The following is a 27765-nucleotide window of genomic DNA, read 5'->3' on the forward strand; positions in this document are numbered from 1 at the left end:
ACTCAGCTAAGTGAAATTCCACTGCATCTTCTGATCATTTTGCATTTTCTAATTAAATCTCCCTATAACGTCTTCAAACAAAAGAATCCCATAATTCTGATCTTTTAACCTGATGTAGGAGCAGAAGTAGACCATTTGGCCTGTCGGATCTGTTCCACCATTCCATCATGAGCTGATCCATTCTCCCACTCAGCCTCACTCCCCTGCCTTCTCCCCATAACCTTTGATGCCCTGACAATTCAGACACCTATTAATCTCTGCCTTAAATAGACCTAATGACCCAGCCTCACAGCTATTCATGGCAGCAAATTCCACAGGTTCATCACTTTCTGGCGAATGAAATTCCTCCACATGTCAGTTTTAAATGGACGTCCTTCAATCCAAAAGTTGCATCCTCTTGTTCTTGACTCCCCTACCATGGCAAACAACTTTGCCACTTATACTTTGTCCAAGCTTTTTAACATTCAAAATGCTTCAATGTAGTCCTCCCTCATTCTTCTTAACTCCAGGAAGTATGGTCCAAGAGCCTTCAAATATTCCTCATATGCTAATCCCTTCATTCCGGGAATCATTCTTGTGAATCTTCACTGCACCCTCTCCAATGCAATCCTTCCTTAAATAAGCAGCCCAAAACTGTACCTTATACTCCAAGTGAGGCCCCACCAGTGCTTTATAAAGTCTCCACATCACATCCCTGCTCTTGTATCCTATTCCTCCAAATATGAATGCCAACATTGCATTTGATTTCTTCACTTCTGACTCATCCTGGAGGTTAACCTTTCTGGAGGCAAGCCAATTCTGAATAGCACAGCCAAGAATATAGAAAACTACAGCACAGTACAGGCCCATAAACCCTTCATGTTGTGCTGACCCACATATTCCTTTTTTTTTGGAAAAAAGTACTAAACTCTCTCTACCCTGTAACCTTCTATTTTACTTCCATCCATGTGCCTATCTAGGAGTCTCTTAAATGCCCCCAGTGTTTCATCCTCCATTGGCATCTCTCTATTAATTTTTTTTTAAAAACTTGCCCCTGATGTCTCCCCTAAACTTCCCTTCCTTCACTTTATACTCATGCCTCTGGTGTTTGCTATTCCTGCTCTGGGAAACAGGTGTTGGCTGTCCACCCTATCTATGCCTCTCATAATCTTGTAGACCTTCTTAAGTCTTCTCTCATTCTTCTATGCTCCAAAGAAAAAAGTCCCAGCTCTGTTAACCTTGCCTCATAAGACTTTTTTCAATCCAAGTAACATCCTGGTAAATCTTCTCTGCACTCGCTCCAAAGCTTCCAAATCCTGTAATGAGGTGACCAGAACTGAACGCAATACTGTTAAGTGTGGTCTCACCAGAAATTTGTGGCAACATAACCTCCCTACTCTTGAACTCAATCCCCCTATTAATGAAGCTCAGCATCCCCTAGGGCAGGGGTTCCCAACCTTTTTGTTCCTCTGTACCCCTTGGGCATTTTTATAGGTTCCCGTGTACCCCTAAAAATTAAGGATTAAAAAAAATACTTCTTTGTGCAATCTGACTGCAGATTACAACACCATGTATTGTACAGTAGTGGTTATTCTCTCAGACCCAGTGTACCCCCTGAAAAGTGCAAATGTACCACTGGGGGTATATATACCCCAGGTTGGGAACCCCTGCCCTAGGGCTTCTTAACTATCCTATCAAATTGTGGGGCAACCTTGACGGATGCAACTAAGGTTCCATCTTAGAAGATACTCTCTTCCCAAATACATCTTTCGTGTAATGTGGTGAGCAGAGTTTTACACAGTACTTTAGTGCTTTATGCAGTTATTTCATGAACTCTGTGCTCATGTACATGAGCCAAAAGAGGTATATATCCCATCATATCTCAGTTGCTTACTGAACTGGTGTTCTGCTTTCAGGATTCTGTGGACCTGAGAGTGCAAGATCTCTGTCCTCTACTCTTTGTCTTTTTTTTTCTCCAAGTAGTGTGACAATTGAGTACAAGCTGGGCTGTGGTGTGAATGGATCATACTTGAGTCCAAAAGTCACCAATGAAGGAGGGTTTTTACTGGAGGATTCAAAATACAAAATGAGAATGGGAATGTGACACAGAGGTTCACTCCCCTTGCTGAGTAAGTGACAGATGGTAGTGCCAGAAATCTTGATCCAAAGAATCCTGTTATTCAGCATGGAAATAAGAAGAGACATTCATGGGCAGGAAAACAAGTTGTGGAGATACACTGAGAGGTCACAAAGGGGTATAGATTGGTTCACTAAGTGGGCAAAGAAAGGCAAATAGTTAAAATTTCAGAATATGGAATTGTATATTTTTGACAGAAAGAATTTTAAAAGCCAATTATCCAATTGGTGAAAAATTGGCGGTGTTGCTGTAAAGGCAATACTGTAGCTGGTGCAGATCAACAGCATTTTCCCCCATGGGGTCCAACCACCCAGTCTGACTGCTTTTGGCTCCATACAGGCTTTAAATGGCCTGTTAAAGGACCCAATGGTGATTTATTTCAAAATCCTGCAATGCAACCACAGGGTCTGGGGCCATGACGATGCAACCACAGGGTCTGGGGCCATGACGATGAAACAGAGAACTGGCGCATGGCCCCATAAAAATGGTGAGATCACTCCTGTTTGAGAGGGAGATGCAGAGGAGATGACCCATGGGGCGGTGACCACAGTGGAGGACCAGTGAGGGGCTCTGAGGCTGAAGAACACACAGGCAGCAGACTGTTGGCAACTTGAGGGAGGAACCCAAGCAGATTGCAGGCTGCTGGTGACTGTGGTCAAAGGACTCGCACTAGGCTGTGGACTGCTGGAGACTGGCTGAAGGGTTACTGGACATTGGAACCTGGACACAAGAATGTGCCGAGGTTGCTGAAGACTTCCTGATCCTGTCAGAGGTTTGCATCTGGAGCTGTGGTTGGACTGAAGGCTGTGTGGCTGCAGGAATGGTGGAAGCAAATCCATGGACCCTCGGTGACTTTAGAGGGAGTTTCTTTTGCTTTTCTTTCTCTGATTGTAAGACCGTTGGGTAATTTCTGTTGATAGTGAATCTTTGTCTGCCTAATATCATATTTTCTGCTTTATTATAGGACAATAAAATATCTTGGAGGATTGCAGAACTCAGAGATTCAGTGGGGTCTGAGTGTCATAAAAGGTTAACATGCAGGTACAGCAAGGAAATGGGAAAGCTAGCAGATTGTTTCAAAGGTATTGAGGTTATGCTTCAGTTACATCTGTCAGAGAGATCACGTGCAGTGTACGGCATTGGTCATCTTATCTGAGGAGGAAAATTAATGCATGCCAAGAACTTCATTTCATCAATATGTGGGATGAGTGCACTGTCTTATGAGAAAAGTTTGAAAGACAAAGCTTGTATCTGCTCGAGTTTCAAAGAGGGAGACACAAAATCCTGAGGTTTTTACAGGTGGGTGTGGAATGAATGACAACCAAGAGGTGGAAAGGTTACCATGGACAAATGGGAATGCAATGTTAGTTACCAGCATAGCAGTTGGAACTTTAAACAGTACAGCTGACTGGAAGGGCTGAGTGGCCTACTCTTGCTGCCATATATGTAAAATGGGACAGTGAGTGGATTTCCCAAAGCTGGCTTTGTTTAGTTGATGAATGGAGTGGGTGGGGGGCGAGAAACCAAGAGTGCTCATTTTACATGATTGGATGCATGAACTAAAGATATCTTGGTTTAGATTCTGGGAATTGAAGGCACGCCCAAATGTCTTATGCTGTTAACTGCAGGCTGACTGGGGCTTGTGTTTCCATGAATGATGTTGGATTCCCAATGTGTTGTGCTCACGTCACACTCACTAAACAGCTGTGCGCCATTGCAGCAAACTCAAGCAGCAAGCAAACTTCATCTGCGTCGTTATAGCATAGTACAGCATGGTACTTTGCCCACCATCTGCCCTTGTCCATCTGCCCTGATCCTATTTGACCACGTTAGGGCCGTGTCTTTCCATGCCTTACTATTCATGTCTGTCTGAGTGCCTGTTAAATGTCGTGACTGTATCTTGTTCCAACAACATCTGACAGTGAATTCCAGATATCAATCGCTGTTTTTAAATGAGGCTTATTTTTATTTACAGCATGGTAGAAGCTGATTCCGGCCATTTAAACTGGTGATGCCCAAATACACCAAATTAACCTACAATCCCCATACATTTTGGAATGTGGGAGGTGACTGGAGCACCCGGGGAAAAATACAAACTCCTTGTAGACAGTGCTGGATTTGAACCTGGGTCGCTAGCACTGTAATTGCATCGCGCTAACCACTATGCCCTCAAATGTCCTTTAAAATTCCATCCTATCACATTAAACCCATGCCCTCTTGTTTTTCATGGAGTTGGATGGACTTGAATTAGTGCCCAACGAGGTTAGACCTTCAAGATTGAAAATGAGGAGTGACCAAAAGGACAATCCTGCCATATAGTCTGCTAAGTGCTGGGCGCAATGTCTATGCAATGATAGCTCTGTACTAGTATGAGGTGAAAAGCTTCCCTTTCTGAGAATTGGCTTCAGTGTAACTGAAGAAATTTCAATAAATTTTCCACTGTGTTCTTTGTTGCAGTTCTTGGTATCCAGACCTCAGTCCCAGCAGGACCCTTCCTGCCCTAAACAATGGTCTCTAGAATTGGCCATCTATCAGTTATCAGCCTTTGTTCTATGACCAAAGTGAGATGAAGTATTCTATGATCTCGGGTTCAAAAGCTCATTCCCATAACCCACTTGTTTTTTCCTAGGCTCTCTAACCTGGAACTGCACTCTCCATCTCATTTTCAATTGGTGAGCTTTTAAAACGTAAACTGAGTGCTCTGTAATCATTCAACCTTGACTGCTTGTTCTGTTTGCCTTCCACATTTAGTGTGTCCTGGCTCTGCCTTACTTCACTTTGTTTCACAATGACAAGACAGTAAAATTTTCAACCTTGTGCGTTTGGAAGATTATTTCTTCAGTGAACTCCACGATTCTGTTCCAAGTAGCTGTGAATCTTATTGCAATATTAGGGCTTGCATTTTGAATCATCAGTCTTTCTGTGGATGGTGATGAATGCTGCTCTGCTAGTTAACACTACAGATTCATCGGGTCATTGAATGATTACAGAGAGGAAAGTGACTCTTCAGACCATTAAAGCTTCACTGGGTCTGTGAGCCCCAACCGGTTCTATTTCTTCATCCTCCCAGTGGTCCAAAAGTACTTTTGTTTCATCCTGTTTGAATGTTAAGATTGAATCTTGAAATCATGATAACGGAGTTAAACAAGAAAGTCTGCGGAGCTGTGATTGTAATTTAATGCACAGAAGTGCTAAGTAACTCAACAGGGCACACAGTGTCCATAGGAAGCAAAGATATAACAAACGTTTTAGGCCTGAGACCTTTGCCAAGGTATGAGCTAAAAGCAAGCAGGTGCTTGCTCCCTCACTATTATTCAGGGCCTCAAATAGTTCTTTTAAGTGAAACAACACATCCATTGTAAGAAAATAAAACTATATAACCAATGTTTCAGGCCTGTATGCGGGAAAAGCAGACAGGCATCAAAATAAAAAATTTGGGAAGGAGGGTAGGTGGGCAGAAGGGAAAAAGGTTGAAAATTGGTAGGGAGAGGGGATGGCTCTCTGAAGAGGGAAGGGGTGAGGAGCTGGAGGAAAGGAGGCAGAGGAAAAGGGAATGAGAGAGTCCGACAGGGGAGGGGTCTAATGGAAACTGGAGGTCAATGTTAATGCCATCCAGAAGGAGAATGCCCAAACAGAATATTAGGTGTTGTTCCTCCAATTTGTGGATGTCCTCAATTTAGCAGTGCTTGAGGCCATAGATGGACATGTTAGTGTGGGAATTGGGTTCAGAATTCAAATGGGTGGCCATTGGGAGGTCCCCGCTACTGCAGCAGACAGAGCAAAGATGTACAATAAAACAATTTCCCAGTCTGCATCCAGTTTCTCCCATGTAGAAGAGGCCACAGCAGTAACACAGTAAATAACCCCTGCAGATTCACAAGTGAAGTGTTGTTTCACTTAGAAGAACTATTTGGGGCCCTGAATAGTAGTGAGGGAGGAGGGTGCCTGCTTGTTTTTTGCTCATATCTTGGCAAAGGTCTCAGCCCTGAAATGTTGGATATATCTTTGCTTCCTATGAACACTGCATGACCTGCTGAGTTACTCCAGCACTTTTGTGTATTAATCATGAAAACTGAATTGATGACTGCAGTGAGTGAACAAGTTCTGGTGGGTTTCCAGAGGGGTGGACAAGGAGTGGTTGCTAGTGTAGATCATTGGTTTAACCACACTTTGACTAACTGTGTGAGCAGTTCCAGGTATCAGGAAGGATGCCCTAAGTGTAAGTGCAAGATTGAGTTAATAGAACAATACTTGAACTCAAGGGTTTAAGTTATGAGGGTCAGAAAAATGTAGGATTGTATTCTGTCAACTTTAAAAAGTAAAGAGCAATTTTATTGATTAATTTCAAGAGCTGATAGACTGAAACTATTTCTGCTGGGACTGCGGGACAGAGACCAAAGTTTGTGCATCATCTGTCTGTTTGCACTAATCCAACATTAATCCCATTTTTATTCTCCCCACATTCTCACCAACTGCCTGCAGATTCTACCACTCCATTCAGCAACTAACCATGATCAATTAATCTGAAATCTGCATGTCATTGGGATGTGGGATGGTACCCAAAATGTTAAACTCTGCAGCTAATACTGGAGGTGAAGATTGACCATGGGTCTCTGAAGCGCTGCATCACAGAAGAAACCTTTGCAAAGTGTGTTAACTCCTCTAGTATCAGTACAACTCATTGGAGAAATGATTTCGACACAAGCTGAATCAGTAATTGTCACGTTGCAGTCTCAGAGTTGTCAGGACTGTACACAATGGAATGGAAACTGAATCTAAAATGTTTGATTCATGGCAAAACCTGTTTGTCTCTTTGTGATGTCAGAAGTAACTGGACCGCAAACAATATCCAAGAGCTAGTGCAAGGTACAAAATGGAGTTGGGCTTTCAGGGTAGTATGAGGTAAGGTACAGACTCGGTCAGAAAGAACTTTTCACCATCATTTTATTGATACCACAGCTTTAAACATAGAATGGTCCAGCACTATGGCCCACAATGTTGTGCCAACCCATCTAAACCTACTCCTTGTGAATGCCATACCTTGATGAAGGGGGGGTCAAGCTAGAAACATTGGTTATACATATTTGCTATATAAAGTACACTTTGACCTACTGAGTTTCTCCAGCATTGTGTTTTTACTTCAACCATGATGTCTGCAGACTTTCATGTTTTACTTCCACGTAAATCTAACCCTTCCCAACCTCTCAGCCATCACAGAATATCTCAGAGTGCCTCCTGGCATGTTTGATTCTAGCTGAGATCACACAAACACAGCCTGTATTAGGGACTCCTCCCTTTCTTCCTGAATGATTTGTTTCTATACTGCCTTGGTTGCAGACACCATTGAATATATTATGTAAGCTAATGAGTTTTCTTTTCCTGTACCGTGGTTTTATGACTAAAAATAAGTTTGAATTCTGGAAAGTTCCTGACAACCTATGATGTCATCCTGTCAGACAGGTCACAGGGTAATGTTTTTGGGCGATGGCTTTTCTTTCTTTTTAAAATATTTTTATTGATTTTGATAGAGAGAAATATTACATGTTAAATATTGTCGACATATTAGTGACATAACATGATTCATATTCTGTATTGTATTATAAGTGATTATAATTGTCTTGTACACAATGCTCAAATAATATGGAAATTCCCTCATGAAACTTCACCTCATATTGTAATATTATGACATTTTCATTGTTGGTTGTCTAATTATAAAGGAAAACTGAAAAAGAAGGAACCCCCCACCACACACATTCTAATCCTATCCCTCTAACTAAACACTGTTACCAGTGAATTATATGTAAAGAATTGAGTCTCAGCTCCTGGACATTGGACAGGAAACCCTTAGAGCACCCCTGCTTATGTATTCAAATTATGATAGTAGTCCATAAATGGCCCCATGTCTCTTTAATGTTGTATCTAATTTTCTCTTGGTAAGATATCTTCTCTGCCTTTTCAAAATGCAAATCCTATATGTCAGTGTTTCTTCCAGAAAAAGGCAGAAGAGAGGACAGAGGCCCTGTGCGTGCTCTCTCTTTACTCCAATCTTTTACTTTTGCAAGTTGCAGCTATCATTATGAATGCTTTCCCTATTCAACCTGGGATTGTGTACAGTAGGAACCAGCTACTTACTGTTGAGATTATCATTGTGTACTTGTGTGGTATGCTGTAAGGGATGTGTACATCACTGGGAGTCCGGTAAATTCTGATGCAAATTGTAGCATAATCTGTGAAATGTACATTCAGTTTATGTTACAGGGAAAGGTTAAACAGTTTAGGACTTTATTCTCTGGAGTGTAGAAGAATGAAGGGTAGATTAGGTAGAGGTATTTAAAATTATGAGGGTGATAGACAGTAAATGTTCCACTGAGGATTGGTGAGATACAAACAGGACATGAGTTAAGGGTGAAAGGGGAAAAGTTAAGGGGAAACGTGATCTGGAACTTCACATGGAGTGTAGTGGTATTGTGGAATGAGCTGCCAGCTGAGGTGGTAAATGCGGGCTCAATTTTAACATTTAAGAATTTGGGCAGGTACATGGATGGGAGAGGTATGGAGGGCTATGGACTGGGTGCAGGCCAGTGGATCTAGACAGAAAAATGGTTCAGCACAGTCTAAAAGGGCTGGAGGGGCCTGTTTCTATGGTTTGATGGTATACAGGAAGGGGGAATCATGATTACTGGAATTTTGATCTAGAAATATGATTTCAAATCTAACTATGAGGATTGTAAAAATATTTTTAACTAAATGAAGCTGGAAATTCATCAGTCACCCTGAACCACTCTGTACTCTGGGCCATCAACTCTGAACTGCCTTTCAAATGGCCCAGCAAGCCATCCAATTCCAGGGCAATAAATACTGGCTTAATCAATAATGCTCACCTTTTATGAAGGAATCAGTGAAAAACTGCTGATCAGAATCAGAATTTATTGACATGAACATGTCATGAGATTTGGGAGGAGTCACGTGATGGAGTAGAGGCCGGACGGTGAACTCCAGCCCTCTCCAGAAAAGTCGGGAAAAACAAGAGAAAATACAAAGGCACAGAAATACAAGTTAAAGAAAAGTGAGTATAAAGGTGGAAAGAAGATGGAGACAAAAGGAGAAAAATCAAAATCAACGGAAAGAAGAGAGGAAGAGAAGACAACGGAGGAAAAAGGTGAAGGCCTTACCTGTCCGAAGAGGCCCGCTGTGGAGAGAAGACCCCACTACCTCAGGTCGGTAGAAAGAGAACTACAACAATGGCTCACAGAGCCGAGTAAAAGTGCGCAACCGCGCATGCGCGAGGAGTCGCGCATGCGCGATGCGCATACAAAAAAACACACCGACGGGAGGGGGGACCAGCTGGGGAGTCGATCTCCACAGCCGGCAACGACAGCTGCAGAACACCTGCAGCAAGAAGAGACCACAGAAGACAATAGAAACAAGAAAGAAGAGGAGGAAAGGGCAGCAAAGAAACAACAGATGGTCAACCTAGAGGAAGAAGAAGAGGAAGAGGAAGAGTACAGGGAAATAGAAGAAGAAAAGATAGGCAAGGTAAAGGAGGTACTTGCTCTTGTTAGAGGATACATGGAGTCATTTAAAGAATGGCAAACACAGGAATTCAATGATTTAAGAAGAAGAATAAACAACACAGAAAAGAAAATAAATAAAATGGATATGACCTTAACAGAAATGGGGAAAAAAATGGACAAGATGGAAGAACGGGCAATAGCAGCAGAAATGGAGGTAGAAGACTTAAAAAAGAAATTGGAGGAGTCTAATAAAAAAACTAAAGAGACACAAGAATTACTAGCCCAAAAAATAGATATAATGGAAAATTATAACAGAAGAAATAACATAAAGATAGTGGGCCTTAAGGAAGATGTAGAAGGCAAGAATATGAGGGAGTTTATAAAAGAATGGATCCCTAAGGCCCTAGGATGTCCAGAACTACAGCAAGAAATGGAAATAGAAAGGGCACATAGAGCATTGGCCCCTAAACCACAACCACAACAAAAACCAAGATCTATTGTAGTAAAATTCCTAAGATATACTACAAGAGAAAAGGTACTGGAGAAGACAATGGAAAAAGTAAGAGAGGGCAACAAACCACTGGAGTATAAAGGGCAAAAAATCTTCATTTATCCAGATATAAGCTTTGAACTCCTAAAGAAGAGAAAAGAGTTCAATGCAGCAAAAGCGATTTTATGGAAGAAAGGATATAAATTTACACTGAAGCATCCTGCGGTATTGAAAATATTTATTCCAGGACAACAAAACAGACTATTCTCGGATCCAGAAGAAGCACGAAAATTTGCAGAACAATTACAAAAATAGACTGAGGGATGAAGACGGGTAATGAGAGCAAAAATTATCACGATTGATATGTATGTGGGTAAAGACAAAAATAGACTGAGGGATGAAGACGGGTAAGGAGGGTAAAAATGACCACGATTGATATGTATGCGGGTAAAGAGGTATAAGAGTGAATAGAGACAATGGGCATATGTGAAAGTATCTGTAATTAGAGGAAAACATAGAAAGTATAGACAAGAATTAATAAGGGAAGGTAATGGAATAGAGAGAATAAGGAGGGAACTAAAAGAGTGACCTTTGTTACATATAAAAAACAAAATCTTTTCTGGGGGGGGCTGGGTGGGGGGAAAAGAGCGGTCACTGCAAAATCAGTTGACGCTTGCGAGTGGATTCGCAAATCCAAATGGAGAGGGGAGATGTGGTTGTCCGACAAGGGATAAAGGGCAACTCAGGAGGGGAAGGGGAGATTGGGGATAAAGAAGATAGAAATAGGAGAATAAGGAAAATGTTGGATGTTGTAGGAATGTTGTCTGGTAAAGAGTTGAAAATAAGAAAACAGAAATGGAAAAGGAGGAAAGGTAATGATGGAAAAACGGAAAGAGAAGATAAACAAAATATAAAATGGCTACGCTGAACTATATGACTCTAAATATTAATGGAATACATAACCAAATTAAAAGGAAGAAACTACTAAATTTACTGAAAAAGGAAAAAATAGATATAACATTTGTCCAAGAAACACATTTAACTGAATTGGAGCACAAGAAATTAAAGAGAGATTGGGTAGGACATGTAACAGCAGCATCGTATAATTCAAAAGCAAGAGGAGTGGCTATATTAATTAGCAAAAATGTGCCATTTAAAATAGAAGAGGAAATAATAGATCCAGCAGGGAGATATGTTATGATAAAATGTCAGATATATTCAGAGCTTTGGAATCTACTTAATATATATTCACCTAACGAAGAAGATCAAAAGTTTATGCAAGATATCTTTTTGAAGGTAGCTAATACGCAAGGGAACATACTAATAGGAGGGGATTTCAATCTGAATTTGGATCCAAATATGGATAAAACGGGGAAAAAAATTAACAGGAAGAACAAAGTAACCAAATTTATAATTAAATCAATGCAAGAAATGAAACTTGTGGACATATGGAGGAAACAAAACCCAAAAGAAAAGGAATACTCATACTACTCGACTAGACATAAAACATACTCAAGGATAGACCTATTCCTGTTATCAGCCCACATACAAGGGAGAGTTAGGAAAACGGAATATAAAGCTAGACTATTATCGGACCACTCACCCCTGTTATTGGCAATAGAGCTAGAAGACATCCCTCCAAGAATGTATAGATGGAGATTAAACCCCATGCTACTTAAAAGACAGGATTTTAGAGAATTTATTGAAAAACAATTAAAAATGTACTTTGAAGTAAATACGGAATCAGTGGAAGATAAGTTTATACTATTGTACGCAATGAAAGCATTCATTAGAGGGCAAATAATAAGTTATGCAACCAAGATGAAGAAGGACTATAATCAGGAAACAGAGCAGTTGGAAAGGGAAATAATAAACATAGAAAAAAAATTAGCAATAAAGGAAGATACAACCAAAAGAAGAGAATTGGCGGATAAAAAAATAAAATATGAAACATTACAAACATATAAGGTGGAGAAGAATATAATGAAGACAAAACAGAAATATTATGAACTAGGGGAAAAAACACACAAAATCCTAGCATGGCAGCTTAAGACAGAGCAAACTAAGAAAATGGTATTGGCAACAAGGAAAAAAGACAAACAAATTACATATAATCCAAAAGAAATTAAGGAAAACTTCAGAGAATTCTATGAACAATTATACCGAACCGAAAACGAAGGGAAAGAAGGGAAAATAGATGAATTTTTGACTAAAATTGAACTACCAAAACTACAAATAGAGGAACAAAATAAATTAACAGAACCATTTGGAACAGTAGAAATACAAGAGATAATAAAAAATTTACCAAATAATAAGACACCAGGAGAGGATGGACTCCCAATAGAATTCTACAAAACATTTAAAGACCTAATAATACCGCCCCTCCTGGAGGTAATCAACCAGATTGATGAGACACAAAACTTACCAGATTCATGTAAAACAGCAATAATTACAGTGATACTAAAACAAGGGAAAGATCCACTCTCACCAGCGTCATATAGACCAATATCTTTGCTAAACACAGATTATAAGATAATAGCTAAACTATTAGCGAACAGATTAGCAGAACAGGTACCGAAAATGGTAAATTTAGACCAAACTGGATTTATCAAAAAAAGACGCACAACAGACAATATTTGTAAATTTATTAACTTAATTCATGCAGTAGAAGGAAATAAAGCACCGGCAGTAGCAGTTGCTTTAGACGCAGAGAAGGCCTTCGACAGAGTAGAATGGAATTACTTGTTCAAAGTATTGCAAAAATTCAGTTTACCGGAGAAGTATATTAATTGGATTAAAGCATTATATAAGGGACCGTTAGCGAAAGTGACAGTAAATGGACATGTATCAAAGCAATTTAACTTAAGCAGGTCAACGCGGCAGGGATGCCCACTATCACCATTATTGTTTGCGCTAGCTATAGAACCACTAGCAGAATCGATAAGAAGAGATAATAATATAAAAGGAATAAAAATAAAAGACAGGGAATATAAAATCAGTCTGTTTGCGGATGATGTGATAGTGTACTTAACAGAACCAGAACTATCAATAAAAGAACTATATAAGAAATTGAAGGAATATGGAGAAGTGTCGGGATACAAGATAAACGTAAATAAAAGTGAAGCAATGCCTATGAATAACGCGGATTTCTCAAAATTTAAGGAGGAATCCCCATTCAGATGGCAAACGCAGGCAATAAGATACCTAGGTGTGCAAATAAACAAAAATCTAGGCCAATTATATAAACTCAATTACAATCCACTAATGAAAAAATTACAGGACGATTTAGAGCATTGGAAAGAGCTACCACTAACACTGATAGGAAGGATAAACTGTATTAAAATGAACATTTTTCCAAGGATACTATACTTATTTCAGGCATTGCCAATACAACTGACAGAAAAATTCTTCAAAGAGTTAAAGAAAATAATAAGGAGATTTTTATGGAGAGGGGGGAAACCGAGGATAGCACTAGACAAATTAACAGAATGGTATAAACAAGGAGGCTTACAATTGCCAAACTTCAAAAATTATTATAGAGCCGCACAATTAAGGTACCTATCAGATTTTTATCAAACAAGGGAAAAACCAGACTGGACGAGACTAGAATTAGATAAAATAGGGGAAAAGATACCTGAACACATATTATATAAATGGGACGAAAAATTGGTACAACATAGAACTTCTCCAGTATTACACCATCTCCTCAATATATGGAAGAAGATTCATGTAGAAAGAAATAAAATAAATTACCAAATACCAAAACTAATATTGACGCAAAATAAGCTACTCCCTTTTACAATAGACAACCTTGCCTTTAGAAAATGGGAAAAAAAAGGGATTAAAAGAATAGAAAATTGTTTTTCAGGAAGTAGATTCTTATCCTTTGAACAAATGAGAGATAAGTACAATATAACGGGAGATACAGCGCTGGCATATTACCAACTGAGATCCTACTTGAAAGATAAATTAGGAAGCAACTTGAGTTTACCAGAGGGAAGTAACCTTGAATATGTGATTACAGATACAATGTTAATCAAAAGATTTATAAAAAATATGTATATTAAACTGCAAGAAAAGGAAAATGAGGAAACAAATGGTAAAACTAAACAAAAATGGGAACAAGATTTAAATATAAAGATAAAAAAGGAAACATGGGAGAAGTTATGCTCTGGAACGATGAGAAATACAATAAATACGAGGCTGCGTATGATACAATATAATTGGTTACACAGACTATACATTACACCGCAAAAGTTAAATAAATGGGACCCAACAGTATCTGATAGATGTTTTCGATGTAAAAAAGAAAGGGGAACAACAATTCATGCAATCTGGACATGTGAGAGAGTAGAAAAATTTTGGGATGATCTCAATCAGATATTAAATAAAATAACAGAAAACAATATACCAAAGAATCCAGAGATCTTTCTCCTAAGTAACATAAAAAATAAAGAATTTGGAATTGACTTGGAGGATGCACAAAAAAGATTTGTTAAGATAGCCCTAGCTGTAGCAAAAAAATGTATTATGTCAACCTGGAAATTGGAAGATAATTTGAAAATACAACAATGGTATATAGAAATGAATAAATGTATTCCATTAGAAAAAATAACATATAGTTTAAGAAATAATATTGAAATATTCGAACAAGTATGGGAGCCTTACATTAAATACAATAGCGAAAACCTACCGGGAACAAACATTACCTAAGTTGATGGAAGGAGAAGAGAAGAAAAGAATGGACTCAGTAGAATTTCTGGTGTATTTTTGTTGAATGACAACATTGTCTAACTGAATTAATGCAACCTAGATTGTATAACTAAAATGGATGAGAGGGGGGGGGATGGGGGGGTGGCTTGGGAGGAGGGAGAAAAAGTCACTGTAAATGTGTGGAAAAGAAAAAGTGTATATCATGGCTATTGTGATTTATGGTGTGAAAAATAAAAAAATTAAAAAAAAAAAAAAAAAAAATGTCATGAGATTTGTTGTTTTGCGGCATAATCACAGTGCAAACGTTTCTATAAACCACCTTACAAAATAAATAAAATAGTGCAAGAAAAAGTCAAAGTCAGGCAGTGCCTGTGGTTCATTCTTCGTTTACGAATCTGATGGCAGGGGGGAGAAAGTGTCCTTGTGCCACTCACCAAGTGCTTATCTTCAGAATCAGAATTTATTGTCATGAACAAGTCGCAAAATTCCATGTTTTGTGGTAGCATCATTAGTGCAAACGTTCATATTTTAAACCATCTTACAAAAAAAGTGCATTAAAACTAAGGCAGTGTCTTTGGTAAATTGATCATTCAGGAATCTGATGGCAGAGGGGAAGAAGCTGTCCTTGAGCTGCTGAGTGCTTGTCTTTAGGCTCCTGTACCTTTTTCTCAGTGGTAGCAGAATGAAGAGGGCATGGCATGGGTGGTGGGGGTCTTTGAGGATAGAGACACCGCCTCATGTAGATGCCGGTGATGGCCCTGGCTGAGTTAACAACCCTCTGGAGGTTTCTCTTAACCTGAACATTGGCACCTCAGTACCAGACACTGTTGCATCCAGCCAGAATGCTCTCACACTCCTTCTGCCCAGATGTTAATCAGTACCTCTGTGGTGATGTGGAAAGCATCCCGTTTGTTCAGAAAAAATGCAGATGCTGGAAACCTGAAATAAGAACAGAAAGTGCTGGAGATACTTGGTTGGTCAGGCAATATCCATGAAGAGAGAGCAAGAAAGTTGATGTTCCGGGTTGATTAAATTGTTCAGATTAACCTGAGGTGTTAGTTTCTTCTTCTGCAGATGCTGTTTGGCCTGCTGAGTATCTTGCGTGATTTTCTTTTATTATTTTAGCCCAGGAAGATGAGGGCTATTAGTATTCCGTATTGGTTACTTACAAATGAGGTTATGTGTAACTCTATTGTTTAAGTTACTTAAGCACTGCATCCAACTAGAGACCAATCACCAATATTAAGAGAAAAACCCAGCTGTGTTTTGTTTTGTAACATGGATTTAAACAAATAAAGTGACTTTGCCTCCATCCAGATCCCATTCCTGAAAGAGTTGCATGAATTTGTGAAGTATAGATCATGCTTGACTAATGTTGAATCTTTTGAGGATGTGATTTGCATGATAAAAGGAAAGCTTTCCAGTTAGTCTTGCGGAAGGGTGGAATTATCCTGCAGGTTGTGTGAGTATGACTTCTTGTCACATGAACAGAGGAGGTCATGCTGTGATTTAACTGTTGGTCGTTTGGAAGAGTAGATACAGAAACGGTTTCTTCTGCCGTGGAATCAATAGCAGTAAAACACAACATTAGAGCCACCTCATTGTGAATGAAATTAGAAAGCAGTTTTTTCAGAATAAATTCTGTTTCACTTGTTCCTTGAAGCTTCCACCCTGTTGCCATTCAGTTACCCATCAGGTTTCCAATGTCGTGGAAATGGGTTGACAGGCCACTTATCCATGCCCAACAACATGCCCTCCTGCTGTAGGCCACATTAAGCCCACACCCCTCTAATGCCCTCCCATCCATGGAATTATCCAAATGATTCTTAAAACAAGCTAGCGTACCTGTCTCTACCATTTGGTCTATCTAGCAGCTTGCTAGCTTGATGAAAGAACTATCCCCTCACGTCCCTTCTAAATCCCACTGCCATCACCTTATAGTTCAGAATCGGACATTTTGGCACCCGCAGTTTGGAACTGGATATTTTGTCGCGCAAGTTTTGGTGACGGACATTTTGGTGCTGGAGATTAAATCTCTCACTAACCCTAACCCTCTTGGAAATAGCCTGTTGGAATACTGAAATGCTTAGGTGTGTTCCCCTGGAGAAAATTACTTACAATTTAAGGAATAAGTACAGCATGTTTTTGCAGGTATGGAAACCTTATCTACAAAGTTTAGGGTTGAATACTTAATAAATAAGATATTTATTTTTCTTCCTTTTATTGAGATTTAGAAAAAAATAATTGAGCCCATTTTTGTTGAATTGGATACCAGACTTTAACAGCTTTTCTCATTTATTTTCCTTTTTCTTCTTCTGTCCTTCTTTCCTTTTTTCTGTTCTTCTTTCTTCTTTTTTTCTTATTTAGGGTTTTGTTTTGAGGAGGGGCGGATAGGGATTATTTGGAAACTTATCAATGATTAATTCACATTTAATTTATTTATTTGTGATGGTAATTTTGGTACTGTATTGTTTGTTGATAAAATCAAAATATTCCAAAAAAAAATTCTATCAAGTTTGTGAGACAAACATTCTCAACACAAATCCTTAATTGCTGGTTCTCCTTAATTTCTTCCTGGCCGACCAAATGTTGATCGAACCTCTCAGAATCCTCTCAGCAGTTTCCCTCCTTCTTACATCAGACTGACAGGTCTGTGGTTATCTGAATTGTCTTTACAGACCTTTGTAAATATCAGGACTGCATTGACCATTCTTTAGTCCTCCAAAGCTACTCCTGTCCTCAGCAATGAGGTAAAAAATGTCTATCATGGCCCCACAATTCTCAAAGTTCAAGGATACACCTGGATATTTATTACATTGCTATCAGGGTGTGCAGTATACTTGCTCCATTCGTTGGGCATTAAGTATAAGGGTAAGGATGAAGGGTTCCATCCTGATGCATTAACTATTCTTTTTCTCCCACAATGTTAGACCTACTGATTTTGTCCAGCAGATTGGTTGTTGCTCTAGATTCCAATGTACTCTGCAGTCTGCTTTGTGTTTCTTGAATTTGAAGTGGCTCTGGATGCAGCCACTGTCAAGTCAAGAACCACTTGCCTGGTTTGGATCTGCGAGGTTGAACTTAGTAAGCGTATCTGACAGGTGGAGTGTAGGATCGTGTGGGTGGACCAGAATGGACTGTGGATAGATGATTAAAATTAGTAATTTATCTTATTATTTCTTTTCTCCCTTGCAGTAGGGGTATGTCCGTTGAAGTGAATGGAACTGTAAAAACTGTGAAGTCTCAGCAACTTGAGCGGTGAAGTGTGCAGCTAGTACTGCTGACTGGAACCTGTTATGCACATGCCACAGAATTTGGTCGGAATTGGAGTGTGAACGTTGACAGTTGCTACAGAACAGTATTTACCGGCATGATATGGCCTGTAAACTTGCTGCCACTGACAGTGAAACTGGCAGTTGCAAACTGAAAGTCCCAGGATCACAAAGGAAGCTGTCACGTTGCATTAGAAAGCAATTTGAGTTAAAACCTGGGGAAGCAAGTAAAAGTACTGCAGCTTATCAATGACCAGTAGACTGATAGCAATGTGGCAATCAGCAAGTCCAGCCCTCTGCACCTTTCTACTATCTGTTCAAATTAGCTTGCTCATTACAGTCTTCAACAGCACAAAAGAAACCAGACTCTCAATGTGAGTGGACAGGAATTCTCTGTTGTTTCTGGGAGGAGTGACCAGAGCAATCTTCCCTTGAGAATGTGTTGTGAAAGAGTTATAGGCCTTTCAGCCCAATTGTCCATGTTGACCATGTATGCATTCTAGCTAGTCCCAATTGCCTGTACTTTTGTCCATATCCTTCTAAACAATACAGATCCATAAATCTATCCAAATGTCTTTTGAATGTTGTTATCATACCTGCCCCTACAGCTCATTTCTCCCTCTAAGTAGGGCCCACTTAAATCTCTCGTCCCTCACCTTAAACCTATGCCCGCAAGTTCTAGAATCATCCATGCTGGGATATAGTCCTTGTACATTCATTTTATCCATCCCTCTCATGGTTTTATAGACCTCTACAAGGTCACCCCTCATCTTCCTTTGTTCTTGGGAATAAAGACCCAGCTGATCCAACCTCCCCCCCCCAAAACCCAAGCCCTCTAGTTCCGTCAAAGTTCTGGTGAATCTCCTCTGATCCCCTTACAATTTATTGATGTCCATTCTATAGCTAGTCGATCAGACTCTGAGATATTTATTTACTTATCTATTATTTCATATTTAATTTCTTTTCTATTTCATGGCACATGGTAGTAATTTAATTTATTCTCTTGGTGTATCTTCTCTACCTGTTTGGCTGTAAGAAATTCAGAATGTTAGGTGAAAGTTTATGACAATAAATTCTTATAGGGTCTGGAGGTTAACTTAAAGGAGTACTATGTCATCAGTGAGAACATAGGAAAGAGGAACTGGAGTCAGCCATCCAGCCCTTTGAGTCTGACGATAGGTTCATCTCCACCTACCAGTCTATGACAAAATCTATAAGCCTTTTCAGGTGAACCCTCCGCCTTGAGACTGGTGACAGGAGTGGATTTAAAACTGCTAACTCACCTTTCAGGTGGCAGCCCTGAAAGGATGCTGCAGCGTTACCTGGTCCAGCTGAAAGGGCTTATTCATATCTAGAGGCCCTCTGGATCTGATGAGGCGGAGCGACTGATGCAACAGCACCACTCTTCATAAATATGCGGCATAACAATGGCTGTCTTCCCTTCCCATAATCCCCTACGCAGGTGGAACTGCTCTGTTTTCCACAACAGATCCAGCTGCGTGGGGGGAATTATGGATAGAGAAGACTGCCATTGCTATGCCGCGTTTTGAGCTGCAGAGAGTAGCCCTGAAGACTGAAGCGCCCAGTGAGGTGCAGGAGTGGCCAGCCAGGCTGTCACAACCCCCGCCGGCCATCCCAGACTTGGCTGTCAGGTAGTGGAGCCTGGGGGGCTGTCAGGTAGCGGGGTGGAGGTGGGTGGTTGCTGTCAGGTAGCGGGGAGTTGGGTTGTGGGCTGATGGAGACACCAGCCCGCCCTTAAGCCGTGTATAATGGCTGCAATTCAGGTGTGTTGGCAGAGCGCGGTGCTCTGCTCATTATCCCTCCCTGAGGAGGGTTGGAGTCGGCGCCTCGGAGCAGTTTGGGTACATTCAGATGAGTGGGTATTGAGCTGCAAGGGTGGATATTCTGGGGTTTTACTCGGTGGTGTTCAGGCCACCTGAAGGACCTTATCAAACCTTGTCTTAAATATATTTACTGAGGTTGCCTCCAATGGGCAGTGAATTCCACAGATTCACCACCCTCTGGGAAAAGCAGTTCCTCCTCATCTCTGTCCTAAATCTACTACCCTAGATCTTGAGACACTGTATCTTGATGGGAAAGTGTCAATTGGAAAAGACTCTCTCTTAAGATTGCTTACTTATGGATTGGAGGGAGTGAAGGTGAGGTCGATGGAAGATGATGAAGGTCCTATTGGGGCAATGGAATCAAAGTTAAGTTTGAGGAGCCTGTAAGTACGTTGGAGATGGCCTTTGATTTAAGAAGTCCTTATAGAGAATCAATGCAAATACAATTGAGATTGAAAGTGAATGCAGGTGTGAACAGCAAGAGATGTGAAAAAGTAGAGAGAGAGCCTTGCTTGAGATCAGGACCATGCCAGTGCACTGAGCAAGATGCAAGTTGAGAGAAGAGCAGAGGGCAAAGGAAATGAAAGAGAGTATGAGCTATTGTGCGCAGAGCCTGAAGGGAGGATGGTGTAATCTGAGAGATGATGTGTAGTTGGCACTGAGGTTGGTGTGGAGAGGTTGAGGGACACAGCAGGCATGTCCAAGAGTGATAAGGTCACTCAGACATTCAGAGAAAGAGAACATAAACAAAGGAATGAAATGAGGGCAGTTAGTGTGAAAACACTGACAAAGGACAGTTTTTCTAACAGAGAGTGAAGATATACAGAAAGTGCAGATCAATACACTTTTGAAAGAACAGGGGTGAGGGCTGTGGGGAACTGGCACATGGGAGGAGTTGAAGCCCATGGCAGACCAACCATGCACATATTGAATGAAGGTTAGTGGCCTACTCCTACTTCTAGACATACACAGCAAGTCAGGCTGTGCTCTGGAGAGAGGAAAACTCCAGCAACATCACATGTGACCCAGTGAGCTCCGATACCGAGAGGAAACAAGTTGTACAAGGTTGCAGAAGTCAAATAAATCAGGAGACACTCCCAACACCCCTCTGCCATCCTGGTCACCCAACCACTTCCCTAAGATCCACATAACAGGCCCATGCTGATAGACCATCATCCTGCCTGATCTTATCCCACCAAACTTGTTTCTTCCAATTGATTTTGTTCTTATCTCTGTTTTCACATCTGCACCAGTTTAGATGTCCTCTACTGCTTCAACAGTTTCCATGTCCTTCTATACAATCATACAGTGCAGGGAGGTCCTTTGGCCCCACTCGTCCATGCTGACCAAGTTAGCATTCTGGGCTCATCGTTTTTACCATGGATGTCCAATCCCCCTCAGTTCCATCTCACACCAAGACATCCTGAAGACTCTCTGCTTCCTCTTACAACAATAATATAGAAAAATAAATTGCATGAAAAGTAAGGCAGTATCTTTGGTTCATTGATCATTCAAGAATCTGTTGGTAGCGGGGAAGAAGCTGTCCTTGTGCCACTGAATGCTCATCTTTAGGCTCTGTACCTTTTTCTCGATGGTAGCAGAGTGAAGAGGGCATGGCCTGGGTGATGGGGGTCCTTGAGGATAGAGGCTGCTTTTTTTTAATGGGGTCCTTGATGGGGTGAAGTCTGGTGACTGTTGTTGCAAGTTGAGTAACAACCCTCTGGAATTTTTTTCTTGTCCTGAGATTTGGTGCCTCCATACCAGACAGTGATGCAACCAGCCAGAATGCTGTCTACGGTACACCTATAGAAGTTTTTGAGAATCTTTGGTGACATACCGAATCTCCAAACACCACATGAAGTATAGCTGCTGGCGAGCCTTATTCGTGATTGCAACAACATGGAGGCTCCAGGACAGATCTTCGGAGATGTTGATACCCAGGAAATTGAAGCTCTCCACTACTGAGCCCTTGATGAGGACTGGGTTGTGTTCCTTGGACTTCTTCCTGAAGTCTACAATCATCACCTTGGTTTTGCTAACGTTGAGAGCAAAGTTGTTGGTGTGATACCACTCAAAGAACTGATCTATCTCCCTCCTGTACACTTCCTCATTGAAGTTTGTAATTCTGCTGACAACTGTGGTGTAATTAACAATTTGTAGATAGCATTGGAATTGTGCCTGGCCACACAGTCAGGGGTGTATAATGAGTAGAGCAGTGGGCAAAGCACGCATCCTTGGGGTGTGCCTGTGTTGATAATCAGTGAGGATGAGATTTGATTGTACAATTGGTACAATCCCAGAATCTGTTTCTTCTTTGGAATAGATGTGGTTAAAGCTCTTCCAGCTGTGATCGGAGAAACCACAGATCAGAAGGGAAGACTTGTGGGAAACACTGGAATGGGTGCTTTCAAGACGATGCAGAGTAGATGGAGAAAATGAGAAAATGGAATGGAACCCTTACAGGAAGTAGATGGGAGAGGAGTGATCAAGAATAAGAACTTTCTCTTCTTGTTACAACCCTACTAGGCTCCAAATGAATGCATCATTGATGATCCTGATGTCTCGGATTAATTTTTGCCTAGTGGGGAAATGAAGAGTTCTGAAGATAGGTGGAGCTAAGTCCACGGCCAGATCAGCCACGATCTTATTGAATAACAAAGCAAGTTCAAAGCCCCTGAATGCCAACTCCTGCTCCTATGTTTTGAGTTGACACATCTGCCCTTCCCCTTTCTTTCCAGCATTCCGTTTGGTCTGGATAGGTTTGTCCCACTGAGATAGGAAAAGGATGGTAGGGTAAAGGTGAACAAGAGAGGAGGAACATTTATTCAGGAGGGAAAAGGAAACATAAATAAGGTTTAAGAAACAACAATCAGGCAGGGCTCATGAATTTATTAGGTGTCCAGGAAGGCACTTAAAGTAGACTTAAGAGAGCTAGAAGGGAACCTGAGAAAATCTTTTCAAGCAAGAATAAGGAAAACTCTAAAGCATTCTCCTTGAACATGAAGAACAGAAGGATGATTCATGTGAGGGTAGGACAGGTTGGGATATATGGGGGAGGGTGTGGGTGCATGTTGGTAGAGAAGGTAGGAGAGGTCCTGAAGGAATACTTCACTTAAATGTTCACCAGAGAGAGGAACCTTGATGAATGTGTGGTCAGTGCAGAACAGGCAAGTGTGTGGAGGCTAAGAAAAAGGTAGTGTTGGAGCTTCTGAAAACATTTAGATAGATAACTGACTTGGACCAGATGTGATATACCCCAGGTTACAATGGGAGGCAAGGGAAGAGATTGCTGGGGCTTTGCATCCTCCCTGGCTACAGGAATATTGCAGAGGATTAGAAGATGCCAAATGTTCCATTGCTTGTCAAACATAATTAAAAAAATTCTGGGAATTGGAGACTAGTGAGTCTTACATCAGTGATGGGCAAACTAGGAAAGGATTCTTAGGGTCAGGATTTTCAAGCATTTGGATAAGCAGAGTTGTCTTCAGGATTGTCCGCATGGCCCATGGTAGGCTCATTCAGAGAGTCATGAAGCATGAGATCTATGGAAACCTGGGCATGTGTATTGGCTTATCCACAGAAGGCAAAGGATGGTAGTAGATGGAACAAATTCTGCCCAAAAGTCAGTCATGTTCTATAAGGATCTGTTCTGGGATCCCCTGCTCTTTGTCATTTTTAAAAATTACTTGAATGAAGAAGTGGAGGGATGGGTCAGTAGATTTATAGATGGCACAAAGGTTGGAGGTGTTGTGGATCGGGTAGAAGGTTGTCATAGGTTACAATGGGATATCGAAAGGTTGCAAAGCTGGGTGAAGAAGTGGCAGATGGAGTTCAATCCAGAAAAGTGTGAAGTGAGGCACTTTAGAAGATTGAACTTGAAGATGGAGTACATGATTAATGGCAGGATTCATAACAGTATGGAGGAACAAAGAGTCCTTGGGGTCCAGGTGCCTCAAGGTTGATAGGGTAGTTAAGAAGGCGAATGATATTGAGTTCAGAAGCTGTAAGGTAATGCTGCAGCTCTACAAAACTCTGCTTAGACCTCACTTGAAATACTATGTTTCGGTCTGGTTACCTCATTACAGGAAGGATGTGGAAGCTTTAGAGAAGGTACAGAGGGGATTTACCAGGATGCTGTCTGGATTAGAAAATGTATTTTATGAAAGAGTGAGCAAGCTGGGGCTTCTCTCCTTGAAGCAATGGAGAATGAGAAGTGGCTTATGATTATGAGAGGCAAAGATAGGGTGGACAGTCAACAGCGTTTTCCTGGGGTGACGATAGCAAATACAGACATCGGGTTAAGGTGAGTGGAGGGAAGTTTAAGGGAGATGTCAGTGGTAAGTTTTTTAGACAGTAGTGGGTGCCTGGAATGCATTGTCAAAAGTGGTGGTGGAGCCTGGTACACTCGAGAAATTTAGGGTGGCACAGTTGCCTTAGTAGTTAGCGCAACGCTGTCATAGCACCAGCAGCCCAGGTTCGAATTCGTGGGCCGTTGGCGCCTGATATCCTGCTGAATCTCTAAATTAAGCCCTTGGATAGTCACATGAACATAATAAAAATGGAAGGTTTTGTGCTGTGAGGGAGGAAAGGGTGAGACAGGTTGGCACCACATTGTTTTGTGCTGTGCTGCACTGTGCTTTGTTGTGTGACTGTTCTCATGCATTAGTTTCCAGGTTGATGACACCGGACCTTCCTGCACCCCCTAACACATGATTCCTTCTCTACACAGGCACAGAACAGACAGACAGGAGTCCTTGCTGCTGCAAAGGTGATTGAAACCAAGAGTGAAGAGGAGCTGGAAGATTACATTGTGGAGATTGACATCTTGGCATCCTGTGATCACCATCACATTGTCAAGCTGCTCGATTCATTTTACTATGAAAACAAGTTGTGGGTAAGAGACCGCCTTCCCTCATATAACAGTGTTGCTGGCTTGAACACCGATTTTTCACTTCTGGGGCTGAATCAGATGAAGGACGATGTTTTGAGAATGCAGTGCTCTTTCAGCACAGCACTTCTGTAGCAGATTCAACTGGGAATAAACTTCTTTGCAGTTACTAGATATGTTCTAAGTCCACAAATTAAGTGGGTCAGTTTCCCATTGAAGTGGTGAAGCTGTCTTCTGGATCTGATCCATCTTTGTAGCTGCTCTCACCTCCCACAAATGGTGCACTGGAGGGGATCAAACCATGTACAGGGAAAGCAGGAACAGGGTGCTGAGGTCGTGTAATCAGTCATGGTAGCATTGAATGGTGGAGCAGGTTGAAGGGCTGAATTGTCTATTCCTGCTCCTGTTCTCTATGATTCTGTAAACTCCTCTTGAATCAGCTTGTGCTTGGTGTATCATTAACGCCGATCTCCATGGATGGGGAAAACGATGACATAACAATCAAGAGCATTTTGTGGAGCTGGTTGGGCAGCTACTCCTGCAAATGTGAAGCTATTGTATTCATTGGGGAGTGTAGTAGACAAACACAGGGAGGTGCACTTCCAGGTTGGCATTAGGGAGAGAACAACAGGTATTGTGATTGGGTCAGCTACAGAGGCACCTTCCATTTCAAGGCAGCACCTCTCACATTATGATGTGGGAAGTGGAATAAGCTTCAGACTTCCCAGCTGGGGGAAACTTTCTCCCTGCCCGGCCCAGTAAGATTTCTGTTAGTTTCAGAGAGATCTCATACTCTTCTCAACTGGAGAGGATACAGTCCCAGTTTACCTGCCATCCCTGGGGCCAGTCTCCACACTCCCTCTCACTCTAGGTGAGGTGACCAAAAGCAGCAACAAGGCTTAATGGATCTCCCCAAGGCCCTGTGACGTTGCAGTATTTTATTGTGTGTGTCTGTTGGTCACACGCTTGCTCCCTGGCCTGAGTTTCTAACCCCTGCCCTGTCCCCACAGATCCTGATTGAGTTCTGTGCTGGAGGAGCTGTGGATGCAGTCATGTTGGGTAGGTACAAGGTTCAAGGATCCTTTTATTGTCACGTAATGATACATTAAAAAAAATATAACCTACATGATATACTTTAACTTTTGTTTCGTGTAAGGCAAACAAAGTGTTGCCATGAGCCTGGTACACTAACAATAGGAGCAAGAGAAGCAAAAGAGGGTCCCTTCAGAGTCGCTGAGTGTCTGGAGAAATGAAAATATAGCAACTCAACCCAATAATTAGCTTTTATGCACAATTGCAGACAAGTTCTTTAATCTCACTTGCCATGATGTGTCTTCCCTCTCATCCTTTCAGTTACCCACCTCAGCAATCTCATGTTCAAAAGCCCGAGGCATGAATTTACAATCTCAGCTCCCTCAGTGTAGAGGTTCCTCTACCTTCTGTAACTCCTTTCCATTTCATCTCAGTCAGTGGATCAGAGGATCCTGTCCCTCTCCTCCCGACCCATCCTTTCACTGTATCATATTTATGTAATATTTTTTGTACCTGCTTGCATATTTTGCCAATTTTAATGAAGCAGGGTCTATTGGTATCATATTTATGTCTCCTCACATGGATATGACTCCACTCTAAATCTCTTCTTCTTGGAGTGATGGAGGATGAGGGGGTGACCTGATACAGGTGTATAAGATGATGAGAAACATTGATCATGTGGATGACCAGAAGCTTTTTCCCCAGGGCTGAAATGGCTAACATGAGGGGGCATAGTTTTAAGGAGCTTGGGAGTAAGCATAGGGGGATGTTAGAGATGTGGATGCATGAATCTGCTGCCACCAGTGATGGTGGAGACAGGTACCATAGGATCTTTTAACCCTTTGGACTCTGTGTCCCTGTTTTCAGGGATTACGAACAAACTCGTAAACTCCATGTCCCCATTTTCCAGGACTGCTTTTAACCCATCCAGCAGCTGGTTCATACTCAGTCCAGAGTATTTACAGTATTATGAAAGATTAAAAATGGCTGTAGTCCAAAAGGTTAAGAAACTATTAGATAGGTTCGTGGAACTGAGAAAAATGGAGGGTTATGCGGTGGGGAAATTCTAGGCATAGAATGGGTTATTAGGTCGGCACAAAGAGATTTCTATGTTCTATACATAGTAATTTTATTTGAATTAAAGATCATCATTCATTTAACTAGTCTACACTTTTGCTGAATGGCCCTGTTTCCCTTTTAAAACATGGTGATTTCAGTGGGTTTTCTCCAGTTGACTGGCTAACTAACACACTTGTCAGCACCCTAACATTACCATCATGGGACCTCTGCAGTTTCCTTCTACAGCCCTCCTAACGAGACATTCCTTCAGAGAAATATCCCTCACCTGACCACTTACACTGGCCACTTTCCCTCTCCAGTCTCAATCCTGAGGCAAGGACAGCCCAAAACATCAACGACTCCCTCCCCCACTCCCCCCCCCCCCCCCCCACCCCCACAGATGCTGCTTGACCCACTGAGTTCCTCCAGCTGATTGGTTTTTCAGAATCAGATTTATTGTCACGAACATATGTCGCAAAATTTGTTGTTTTGCAGCAGTACTGTGCGGAACAAGGTGCAACATGACTATAAATTGCAATTCTGTAAATACAGTTTTAAAAAAAGTTTGTAAGTAAAACATTTTGAAGATTTGAAGTATTTTTCTTTGCTCCTCGTAGATATATTCATCCTCCTTTTCATCTCCTCTTGTTTTCTCACATTACACCAGTTGGTTACTGCTCATCAATCTTCCTCTTGAGTTTGATTTTTGTTTTTTCATCTTCCTGTATATCCTGATACTTAGAAACTGCAGGTCATTTCACTGTGTTATGGGAATGTATCTCTACATCTTTGCAGTTTCAATCCTAAGAGCCTCTGCTTGCCCTTCCCTGAGCCTGT

At 41.2% G+C, this 27765-nt stretch overlaps 1 protein-coding gene across 2 annotated transcripts in view; it reads left to right on the forward strand.

Annotated features, from left to right (window-relative positions):
• Window positions 1-27765, forward strand: part of LOC138744367 (STE20-like serine/threonine-protein kinase) — a 105322-nt gene that overhangs the window by 26156 nt on the left and 51401 nt on the right. For both annotated transcript variants that reach the window (XM_069900413.1, XM_069900414.1), the window contains exons 2-3: window positions 24679-24843; window positions 25848-25896. In XM_069900413.1, the coding sequence (XP_069756514.1) occupies window positions 24679-24843; window positions 25848-25896 (214 nt within the window). The remainder of the gene's footprint in view (window positions 1-24678; window positions 24844-25847; window positions 25897-27765) is intronic.

This window comes from Narcine bancroftii, chromosome 10 (genome assembly GCF_036971445.1).
Source record: "Narcine bancroftii isolate sNarBan1 chromosome 10, sNarBan1.hap1, whole genome shotgun sequence".
Classification (NCBI taxonomy): domain Eukaryota; kingdom Metazoa; phylum Chordata; class Chondrichthyes; order Torpediniformes; family Narcinidae; genus Narcine; species Narcine bancroftii.